Source organism: Taudactylus pleione, unplaced genomic scaffold, assembly GCF_031769625.1.
Source record: "Taudactylus pleione unplaced genomic scaffold, aTauple2 ptg000905l, whole genome shotgun sequence".
In the NCBI taxonomy this organism is placed as follows: domain Eukaryota; kingdom Metazoa; phylum Chordata; class Amphibia; order Anura; family Myobatrachidae; genus Taudactylus; species Taudactylus pleione.
In genome coordinates, this window is record NW_028285306.1 from 220,449 (window position 1) to 232,638 (window position 12,190).

Genomic DNA, 12,190 nt, shown 5'->3' on the forward strand with positions numbered 1-12,190 from the left:
TGTCACTGTGTGTGATAAATGGTGCTCCAGCCAATCAGCTCCCAACTGTCACTGTGTGTGATAAATGGTGCTCCAGCCAATCAGCTCCCAACTGTCACTGTGTGTGATAAATGGTGCTCCAGCCAATCAGCTCCCAACTGTCACTGTGTGTGATAAATGGTGCTCCAGCCAATCAGCTCCCAACTGTCACTGTGTATGATAAATGGTGCTCCAGCCAATCAGCTCCCAACTGTCACTATGTGTGATAAATGGTGCTCCAGCCAATCAGCTCCCAACTGTCACTGTGTATGATAAATGGTGCTCCAGCCAATCAGCTCCCAACTGTCACTGTGTGTGATAAATGGTGCTCCAGCCAATCAGCTCCCAACTGTCACTGTGTGTGATAAATGGTGCTCCAGCCAATCAGCTCCCAACTGTCACTGTGTGTGATAAATGGTGCTCCAGCCAATCAGCTCCCAACTGTCACTGTGTGTGATAAATGGTGCTCCAGCCAATCAGCTCCCAACTGTCACTGTGTGTGATAAATGGTGCTCCAGCCAATCAGCTCCCAACTGTCAACTGTTAAAAAATGACAGTTGGGAGCTGATTGGCTGGAGCACCATTTATCACACACAGTGACATGTATCACTCGTTTTGGTGATAAAACTTGTTAGTAAATGGGGGCCAAAATCTCCTACTGCGTTATTTCAGTTCAATTCAACTTGGTGATCATCGAGTAGTAAAGTCATATAATGGGATATACATATGTAAGATGCACCTACCATGGGCCGGCGGTAATAATCTGTGTCCTCACGGTAGAATTTCCATGGAGGGGGAAGAAAAACACCAGGTAACGGAGAAAGCCCTCAATCTGTCCTTGAAGTACAATTTTGTGACGCCGCTAACCTCAATGGTTGTGACGTCACCGGAGGAAGAGAAGGAGAAGAAAGAACTTGTAGCCAATAAGCCCCTTGAAGGCGGTGGTAAGTATGTGCTCATCGGTAACGGACGTTGTATTGGTCAGGAGGTTCACATATCAACAAGACACAAATGCGCAAACTATCTGTCATTTAACAGCAACCGATACGCTACATTGGGTCTGATTCAGCGTAAAAATCCCTAAAAACTCCTACGACGCCATTGCAGTCGCCCCGTCAGGCAGCAGAATGAACACTCAGGGTCGTATTCAATTCGTAGCGAAAAGTCCGTTGCCAGACTTTTCGCCATCATCAGAGGTTTTGCCGGCAAAAACTTATCACGCGCCTCCCCGTGTATCCCCGTATTCAATTCCAAATTGGCAAAAACGTGACCCGGCGAAAACAAAATCAGTGAAAAGTCCTGTAGTTTTTGGGAAAATCAGCCTCACACCCCCCTAAAGATGCTCTGACATGGGGGTTCGCTATGGGTACCCCCGAATAACCCTGCTAAAGGTATTTGGGTTTTTTAAATGGTCTCAATAGGTGCTGTTTAGCGTCTTTGAGCAAGTGGTGAAGAATAGTATTTTTGGGGAAAAATAACTAGTCCCATCATATTTGTGGTACATGAAACTGGGTGCAAGCATAGTTCAAAATTATTAAATTCAAGCTTTAAAGTGCACCCAAAAAAACGCACCTTCAGCAAGCACCTGAAATAAAAAAAACCCTCCCCCATACTTGCAGACCCCCCCCCAAAGGCTATTTCATAAGTTTTTGAAGTTGTACCCCCACTTTGGACTTTTTCGCTCACTTTTTCAAAGTGCTTTTTTGGGGTGTCCTTTTTGTTTTTTTTCTGCGTTTTTTGACGCAGTTAGCTTCAAGGGGGGTGTACAAAGGGTGCAGAGTGGTTTCCACACTTCTGCACCCCAAAGCCCCAATTGTGCAGTTTTTTCTGCCAGGTATTCATAGGCGAAACTTTTTCGCCTATTACATTGCATTGCGTTCTCGCACCGGCGAAAAGACGCTAAAATTGAATACGGGGATAAGTGAAATCTGCAAAAATTATGTCATCGGCGAAAAGGATTCGCTGAAAACGGCTTTTCGCTCCAGATTGAATACGGCCCTCACTGTTAATTGTTGTAGTAGCACCAAGTTTCTCATCTCCGGGATACTTTACTAGGGGGCAGAGATCATGGGCAGGACATGTTTACCTGACGCATGACGCAGCCATTACCGTCCTGAAATATTCGCACACAGAAACAATGACAAAGTGACACAAAGGGGCTGATTTAAGGTGGACGCAGTGTTAACGTGCATCAGCAGTTATTTGCTCTAGCGCATGTGCAAAAAGACCTGGAAACCCCTACGGCGCATGCGTGCCGCTGAGTGTATGCAGGGACCGCGGTGGGGTATGCGATCGCACTCATTTGGAATGCTGGTGGAAAGGCATGGGCGTTCCTTGGCGGTGTCTGGGAGGTGGCCTTAAGTGAATGCAAAAAAAAAATGGCCGTGTTATGGGCGTGTCAGGGAACGCGGCTGCGTTCTCAAACACAGAGCTGCAGCCACAGAGGCCGTGTTTAGAGAAGACACTGCGTCAGCCATAGGGCGTCATAAGTGTTGATGGTCAATCGCAATGATGCACCGATGGTGGAGTGTGTGGATTTCTACTGTCCATGGCCAGTGAAAGTGAGGGTCTCAGGGCTCGCAATCTCCGGCACTCGCACTTATGGGAGGGGGAGGCTGAAACTAGCATTTGCATATTATTGCCATTGCGAATTTATAAGAACGTGCCGCAGCGTGTCCATTAGCGCCCACCCCTGAATCAGAACCATAATATGGACAAAAAAATAACAATGTTCACTTCAACTAATAAGTTTAATACGCAAACGTTTCCCTTGATTCACTATCTGGGAATGTTACTATTAGAGATGGGATAAATAATGCTGCGCACTGTGTAAGTGGATTTGGGCTATTTTGGGCTCCGCTATAGAAGATTAGAGCGTCCGTTCCGTGGACGATCTGGCGATTCTAAGAGGCCCCTATCTAGCTGCGATATTGAATTAGACCTCTGCAAATTTGCACACTCGTCATGACCCTCCATACTAATGATAATAAATTTATTGGTCCTGTATTGTATATTTCTTTTTGCAGATCAGAGAGGTTACGACGACTTTGACGGTATGTTTCTTATGGACCTGCTGTAGAATATGATCACTATGGTTGAGCTTTGATGCATCGTAACGTGATCGGTCCAATGCGTGTCCCTTGGCCGTCAAGGTTTTCTCTCTTTGGTTTAGTCTTCATTGGGGTGGTGGGCAGTGATGGGGGGCAGACTTGCCAATTATCTGAGTACATATGTAAGTAGCATTGGCCGCGGCATCTCAGATGAGGATTAGTAGGTCCTGGAATAACATAGGGATCTCTGAGCTACCGAAGTCGCACCGATCAGCTCACTTATGCTGGGCATACACGGCCGACAGACATATTATCTGGGAGCCTGCCAGCCGCAGATGTCCGCGGCATATACTGTGAGATTTCTCACAGTGTATTAGCCCAACATCTGAGCTCCGCCCCCGGGGGAGGAGACATTTCCCTGTTCCTTCCGTAGGAAGGAACACAGGAGATGTCTGTCTGTCGGCCGTGGCTGGGCATACACTGCCCGATGCGGCCGTAAATCCGGCATGCCCGACCGAGCAATATTTAACCCTCGGCCCCCCACACGCTACAATTATTGGGGCGATCCACCGATATCAGGCGGCTTGCCCCTATAATTGTAGTGTGTATGGCCAGCATTAGGCAGATGGCCATTATATATGGTCTATTGCTACCATTGAAAATGCTGTTTCTATGGGTGTATTTATCTTTTTATATTGTTATATGTGTTGTTTGTTTATTGTGTCTATTATAATGAGGCCAGTTGAGTGGAATATCTTGATGTTGTTTCTGCACAGTATATTCAATGTGGAAAGCAAGTGAAACAATTGACATTATAAACAACAACTACAGTATGCTCCAAAGCATCTCTGTAAATTCCTCTTTGGGGTCAATCTTATTATGTGTGAAGGGTGAGAGTTGCGTTACAACTCCGGCAACGGACCGGCACCTTACACACTTAGTGGTCCGCTCCGAGCCCGAATTCGCTGAATTTTGTTTGGAGCCCTAGGGAACTGCGAGTAAAATTCTGCGAATCCGGGCAGCCGTAAAGTGCAGCCTATGCCGCAATGACTCGCACTGGCGAGATCATCGCAGCTAATAGGATCGAGCCCTTTGCGTTATAACAAAGGGATAAATGATTTGTAAGTTGATTAAGACTTTTGATTTAACATAACAAATCTGTCAACCAGACCTCTGTAAATTTGAACACACACATCAATGATACTAAACCCATTGGTCCTGTATTTTATATTTCTTTGCAGATGTGATGCTTTACGATGCCGAAGACGGTATGGTTCTTATTGACTTTCTGTAAAGTATGACTGTTGTTTTGATGCATCGGAACTCTGGTAGTTGTGTTTTCTGCCAGTATATCATAAAACATTATCATTTTTGAAGTTAGTATAAATAGTAAAAAAAAAAAATTGTATATAGACATAAAACTGTAATAAATACAGTTATATAAATTAGGGATGTGCAGGCTCGGATAGGTTCGAGTTTGCACGCCGAGTTCGGATTATTCCCTCCAAAACAACGGAACTCAGAAAGAGGCAAAACGTCATCTTGCATGGACAAACATCATCATTCCTGGACAAACGTCATCTTGCATGGACAAACGTCATCATTCCTGGACAAAAGTCCAGGAATGATAATGTTTGTCCATGCAAGATGACGTTTAGCCTCTTTCTGAGTTCCGTTTTTTTGGAGGGAAAAATCCGAACTCGGCGTGCAAACTCGAACCTATCCGAGCCTGCACATCCCTAATATAAATCTATTTCTTTGGAGACATTTTTTTTTGTACTTGGTGTGTAGTGATTGTATTTTTTTTTGCTATTACAGAAAACTAAAAAGAAATAAAAACTAAAAAAAGCCTTTGTAAAACACAAGTAGTATATAAATTTGTTATAATATGTGAATGTTTAATAAGACACACTTAAAAAAAAAAACGTACAATTAAGACTGAATTATATTTTTGTTGCATTATTATATAGTAATTTACTAATTCTATTTTATTACTTATAGATACAGACACAGATTTGATGAATCGAGGTAAGTGGTTTTTTTTAATATATATTTCAGCTACATGTCAGAAAGAACAGTAGTGTCTCAGAAAAGACAATTAATTTGGTTGCCATGAGCTGTTTCTAAATGGAATCCCCCCTATAATTTTATTGTTATTCCAGAAATTCAATCTCAAATTGATAAATTGGCACTTTCATCGTACCCAGCTGTATTTATACACCACGGAATGCAGAAGTGCCTGTCCGCAGAGCGCATTGTGCAACCAACGCGATGTGTCATTCCGTGCTGCATTTAGCAGCATGGCGGCATTCATTGCATTGTCCCATCTGCTGATGTGATGAATGACCCACGTGCACGTGCGATTGGGCGTACACACTATGCGATCCGCATGATATATCATTGTGATCCGGCCACACTGCGCGTGCGCAAGCCCCGGAAAGAGAGAGAAATTCTCTCGCTCCGGGGCTCACTACAAAAGGGGCGGCTATGGATGGTGATCAACAGCTCGCACCGTTTTATAGGCGGGGTGGGGGGGTGGCTGGCCAAACGGAGGCGTTCCCGAAAGAACGCCTGCCATTTGGGGGTTCACTGGGGCTTGCGGCAGACGAGGCCCTATCACAAGGGTCTCGTCGCAAGCCCCGATGGTCGCGATGGTCTTGACTATCGCGACGATCAACCTGGTCACTCGCTAAAGCTGTGGGTGGTCACCCACAGCTTAGCGAGCGGCCAGGAGGCCGGATTTTAAATGTGAAGCTTCCGCCCTCATTCAGAGCGAGCGCTCGCATTTTGCGAGCAGCTCTGAATGAGGTCCTATGTGTACCCAGCTTAACATTTGGTTTAATCTTGTTGAACATTTTTTTTGCTTGAATGAATTTTGTCAGACATGATGCAGATCGATTACAGCATTTAACTTGCTGTTTATTTATTTTATGTTACAGTTGTACATCATTATGGTAAGAATCGCAACCTGACTTGCTCCTCCTTGTTCCTTAACCTTCTTTGGCAAGTTTGTATAAGAATAAGACATGTGCGCGGACCGCCGTGTTTTTGGTTTTGGATCTGGATTAATTTTCGTGTTTTGGATTCGCATAAAAATTTATAAAAAATCTGCTAAAATTCCAAATCCAAGTTTCGGTTTTTAAATCCGAATTCCGAACAGACAGCAAATCCGAAACGGGTCACAAAAGTGAATCCAAACCTTGACCCGGTTCTACTCAGTACCCCTAAATTTGGGTGTGTTCGGATTTCAGAAATCCGTACATCTCTAATAAGGATGATAACGCACACGGGGCTATCACAGCGTAAATCAGCACCGGCCACTGTGACACTGACCTGCTCTGAGCTCATCATTATCTGTTAATGACATAAATCAGGGCTGCTGTCAAGAATGTTTCCATCCAACTACCAGAAGCAAGATAGAAGTAATCATTCTCCGTTACAGGCTGAATTCTGAGTCGCACGCAAACCACAATTCCGATATTTGTACCAATGGTCAATGTTTTTCAACTGTGCGTTCCACTAAGTTGCTAAATAGTCGCACAGTGCATGCATTCCGCTATGTGTATGCACAGAGGCGCAGCTGTGATTAAGATGCGCGATATCTTGGCAATGTGCTGAGCAATGACTGGGAGGTGGCTATTCAGACGCACAGAGTAGCTCAGTCTTATGGGCGCGTTGCGGGTGCTCAGATGCTTAATCTCCTTATTTCTGTGTGTCTGTTTAGTTACATCCCAATCACCGCCTGGGAACTCCCTTTTCCAAGACATTTCTGATACTGTGTGTTTGAATAGCAACAGCGACTTTGAGTGTACACTCCTGGCACAGTCACACAAGTTTAATATAAAACTTGTGTATTAAAAAAAATAACATCATTAATAGGGTGCCTCCCGGCTTATACTAGGGGAGCTGTTTGCTGTGTGGCACTGTTAAAAAAAAATTGTAATAATAAAAGACTTGTTTGCTAAAAAATATAACATCATTAACGTGCCACCCTTATTAGGGGTGCAGTGAGGCACTGTGTTGTGTGTTCAGTCACTGTTATCAAACAATAAAATTATAAAACTTGTGTACTATAAATATAACATCATTAGAGTGCCCCCTTATACGAGGAGCACTGTGATTCGATATGGCTCAGTTGATAGAAGAGCAGGAGCAGCTACCCAGTACTAGTGCTGTGGCTGCTGCCAGCAGTCATGGTAGTACTTCAACATCTACTAAAGACGGACAAGGGGAAATTAAATTTAGTAAAGGGCACCTGAAATCTAAACAATATTTCACAATGTTAAAGAAAACATCATCTCTTATAAGAAAGGGAAAATTGTATGCCAAAAAATTGTAAATTGCCACATTCCATACACCATACGCAGTGGCAAGGAAAGGATCAGGCCATGGCCTTCCTTTGCAAGTGGGGGTCCTGCTACTGATGTTTCATGCACTAGAATGCCTTTTGCAGAAGCCAGGGACAAACAAAGTCAGGCATCTTCTGAAACCTCACATGCAATACCTTCTCACTCTGAGGGGACTATGTACTAAGCCTTAGAGAGAAATAAAGTGGATTGAGATAAAGTGCCAACCAATCAGCTCCTAACTGTCACTTTGCAGGCTGTGTTTGAAAAAATTACTGTTAGGAGGTGATTGGTTAGTACTTTATCTCTGTCCACTTTATCTCTCTTCAAGGCTTAGTACATAGACCCCCTAAGTCTACATATGTCACCAGTCAAATCAGTTCACCAAAACAAAACTAAGGCTGAAGAGCATACTGTATGTTCACAAACTTCACAAATTCCTGAGGAGTGTCCACGAGTGCTATGTCTAAGTCTGACATTTCCGACACTGTACTCTTTAAGAAGCCTCCTTCCATCATTTCTGCACCCTCTGCAAATGTAGGGATGTGCAGCACAAGTAAAGATGGTGACATGGAAATTGAGGATGCTACAGTGGAAGTGCAACAGGGTGAGGGGGATATTTGTGTTTTTGATGCAGATGAGGATGTTGTTTGTGCCAAAGTAAGTCAGCCACCAGTGGCAGCAAATCATGGTCGTGATAAAAAGAAAGCCATTGTCATTCCTGGGCAAAAGACCAAAAAAGCCACCTCTTTTGTGTGGAATTATTTTTACCTAAATCATCACATTCGTAAAGTCATCTGTACTGTTTATGAAGCCAAAGTATGTAGAGGTAGGGATGTTAACCATCTTGGTACCTCCTGTTACGTAATTTGCAGCTAGTTCATGCAAGTTTTTGGAAAAAGCTGAAAAATCTGGTACGGAACTAAATTACATAAATAAGCCTGCCCTGAATAGGTTTAACCAGTTTTTCTTTATCTTACAAATGTCTGTATGACCTAACGCTCTGGTTCTGCACTTCCCAGGAGGACACTACGATATCGGTAAGTATGTGCATATTCTCATAATACATACATATTCCAGAAATGCAGATAATTATCTCCCCACCTTAGCGAAAGAATCACTTATCTTACAATTTGCAACAATGTAAAGAAGATTCAGCAAATATACCAATCTTTATCAGAGGACCAATGATGTAACCCTAGAAACAATATAGCATATCCTTTTTAAATGGGCACTTACTGCTTTACATGAAATAAATTTACCATGAACAAGTTAGCACAGCCTATATTGAATGGCAAATTATCTTCTGCAGAGACATCTAAATGTCTTTTACCAAAAAGTAGTTGAACAAAACACAGATGAGTAAACAACCTGGACTTTCTATAAATGCATGTGTCTAATAACCAATACGCAGAACCGCATAGCATCAGGGGAATGGTCAAACAGCTTCTGTATAATTGCATGAGTCTAATAACCAATACGCAGAACCGCATAGCATCAGGGAAATGGTCCAACAGCTTCTGTATAATTGCATGAGTCTAATAACCAATACGCAGAACCGCATAGAATCAGGGGAATGGTCAAACAGCTTCTGTATAATTGCATGAGTCTAATAACCAATACGCAGAACCGCATAGAATCAGGGGAATGGTCAAACAGCTTCTGTATAATTGCATGAGTCTAATAACCAATACGCAGAACCGCATAGAATCAGAGGAATGGTCAAACAGCTTCTGTATAATTGCATGAGTCTAATAACCAATACGCAGAACCGCATAGCATCAGGGGAATGGTCAAACAGCTTCTGTATAATTGCATGAGTCTAATAACCAATACACAGAACTGCATAGCATCAGGGGAATGGTCAAACAGCTTCTGTATAATTGCATGAGTCTAATAACCAATACACAGAACTGCATAGCATCAGGGGAATGGTCAAATAGCTTCTGTATAATTGCATGAGTCTAATAACCAATACGCAGAACCGCATAGCATCAGGGGAATGGTCAAACAGCTTCTGTATAATTGCATGAGTCTAATAACCAATACACAGAACTGCATAGCATCAGGGGAATGGTCAAATAGCTTCTGTATAATTGCATGCGGTACATCATCAATAAGCAGTAAGCAGTTCAGTATAGCATTAATAGAAAAGCAAGAATTGCATACAGTTCTCCAATAAGCAGTTCAGTATAGTATTAAATTAATAGGAAAGCAGGAATTGCATACAGTTCTCCAATAAGCAGTTCAGTATAGTATTAAATTAATAGGAAAGCAGGAATTGCATACAGTTCTCCAATAAGCAGTTCAGTATAGTATTAAATTAATAGGAAAGTAGGAATTGCATACAGTTCTCCAATTAGCAGTTCAGTATAGTATTAAATTAATAGGAAAGTAGGAATTGCATACAGTTCTCCAATAAGCAGTTCAGTATAGTATTAAATTAATAGGAAAGTAGGAATTGCATACAGTTCTCCAATAAGCAGTTCAGTATAGTATTAAATTAATAGAAAGCAGGAATTGCATACAGTTCTCCAATAAGCAGTAAGAAGTTTCTGGTCTAGTTACTTAGTTGTAGCGCTTGTTATGATTAGTTTACTTTTGACTGACTGTTATTTAAACCAGAACTATTCTGCATTTATCAGCCTCTGTTCTTTTTAGCCCTCAAATATGCCAGAATATTCCTGAGTAAAGCTCAGGCACTCTGGCCATGAATGGTGCGTTGCCTCCAGTAGTTGCAGATACTGTACTATCTGTTCCGGTAACTTTGCAGCCAGTTCCGGGTCTTCCCCCAGTCAGCTATAGGGCTTAGGACCTGATTTAGACCCAGTCGCCAAGGTGCGATCGCTCGCTGCCGGGCGATTGTTGCTCAGTGCGCATGCGTCTATTTCGCAGAGCGCGTGCGCAAGCAAGTCTCTGCGTTGGGGAATCGTGCGCTCGTAGCACACAGACTGCCCGCTGCTTTGAGTGGCAGTGCCATTTGTGAGTGGTAATAGGGGAAGGTGCTTGTAAAGGGGGGAGTGGTATTGCAAACGCGGGCGTGTCAGGCCAACAAAGCGCCATTTAAAGGGCGTACATAATTAGCAAAGTAGCGTCATTGTACACGTCACCTGCATGTATTTCCGCCAGCACTGATCGCAGTGCTTGCGGCGGGGTAGGGCTACCTCAAGGGCTGCGAGCAGCTCCGATGGCTCTCGATGTTACCGATTAATCAAACAAATCCAGGAGATGATGTGTGTTGTGAGTGGCAAGGGGGTGTCTTTAAACACTTGCGAGCGCTCAGTGCTGTAGCTCGCTAACACATAGAGGGCGTCCTTACGCAGTGCAAGCGCTTATTTTAAATATCCGGCCCCCTTTTTGCCAGTGAGTGGGTCTGAATGAGCTCCTTAGTATGGTAAATAAATCTAGTTAACCTTGCTGCGGTTCTGTGTTTTCCCAACAGTCGGGACCCAATCCCCCGTTTCTGCTTTGAATCACGTTGCTCCTCCCACTAAATGACAGCGTGGCACAGCACTTCCCTTCCGTCTGGCTGGTTCCTCGTACCTGTAGGCTCCCAGCCCCGCACTGAGGACCTGATTCAAAGCCAGACGCTCGCTCTGAATCAGGGTGTTTTTTTTTTTTTTTTGTGCGGCCTCCTGGCTGCTCGCAGAGCTGTAGATGACCACCCACAGCTATTGCGAGCGGCCAGGTGATGGTCGCGATGGTGTCGACCATCGGGGCTTGCGACAAGACCCTTGCGGTAGGGTCTCGTTCCTGCAAGCCCCAGTGAGCTTCTGGCTCTTAATAGAGCCAGAAGCTCACCCACTGACATCACTTGTGATGTCAGTGGGGCCGCCCCCAAACGGCCGGAGTTCCGTCGGGAACGCCTCCGTTTGGCCAGCCACCCCCCCTGCCCGCCTCCAAAACGGGACGAGCTGTCGATCAACATCGACAGCCGCCCCCTTTTGGTGCGAGACCCGGAGCGACGGAGCGCCCGTCGCTAGCCGGGTCTCGCGCATGCGCACATCGGAGCCTGAGACTGCTGATCTCCACGTCCCCTACGTACACTGGTCTGCTGCAACCACAATGGCTGCGGACATTGCTTCCTTTCTTACATCCTCCTTAAGCCCCAGCCCTGCAGCAAAGTAGTTTTGTCGCTCCCTATTTTATTTGTGTAAATAAGGCGCACATTATGAATGAAAAAGAGACTTGGTGCACGCCCAGGATTTGGCGCGCTGAGAGGGGCTGTACAATGCAACTGAAGCCACAGTGTGTGAGGACACACACAGACACACACATACAGCGCAGTAACTATAGCACGGTAACTGAATGCACACATCTACAGTTTATTCAGAGTCATTCACCTCTTAGGGGTCTATTTACTAAGCAGTGTTAGGAGACAGAGTGAAAAGTGATAAGGTGCCAGTTTTTACTTTTTTGTAGGTGGAAGTCAAATGTTTCCAGTGCATCCAACTTATCATAGGCCATGTAAGTATATATACTGTATTTTATTATAAATGATCTACAAAGCATAACAATATTATTAGCGTTTCTCCTGCACAAAGATTTTAAAAAATATTAATGTTTGTTGTATAAGAAATAACTACTTAAAGGAAACATCCACTGCAGCAAAAAAAACAAAACAAAAAAAGGTAGAAAGGATGGTTTAAATCCATTGCAGCAGAGCAGATCTATGTAGTGTATGGCTGCAGGGGATTGGATGTGTGGCTGCACAGTATATAGACGTGCTTAGCTGCACTGGTACAATAATGAGTGTCTGCAGGTAACAGTGAACAG

General features: G+C 43.9%; 1 protein-coding gene across 1 annotated transcript in view; it reads left to right on the forward strand.

The window, feature by feature from the left end:
- LOC148473874 (inter-alpha-trypsin inhibitor heavy chain H3-like) overlaps nucleotides 1-12,190 on the forward strand; it is a 65,513-nt gene that overhangs the window by 25,047 nt on the left and 28,276 nt on the right. The window contains exons 13-15 of the mRNA XM_088459319.1: nucleotides 799-980; nucleotides 3,045-3,071; nucleotides 4,310-4,336. Coding sequence (XP_088315445.1) covers nucleotides 799-980; nucleotides 3,045-3,071; nucleotides 4,310-4,336 — 236 coding nt within the window. The remainder of the gene's footprint in view (nucleotides 1-798; nucleotides 981-3,044; nucleotides 3,072-4,309; nucleotides 4,337-12,190) is intronic.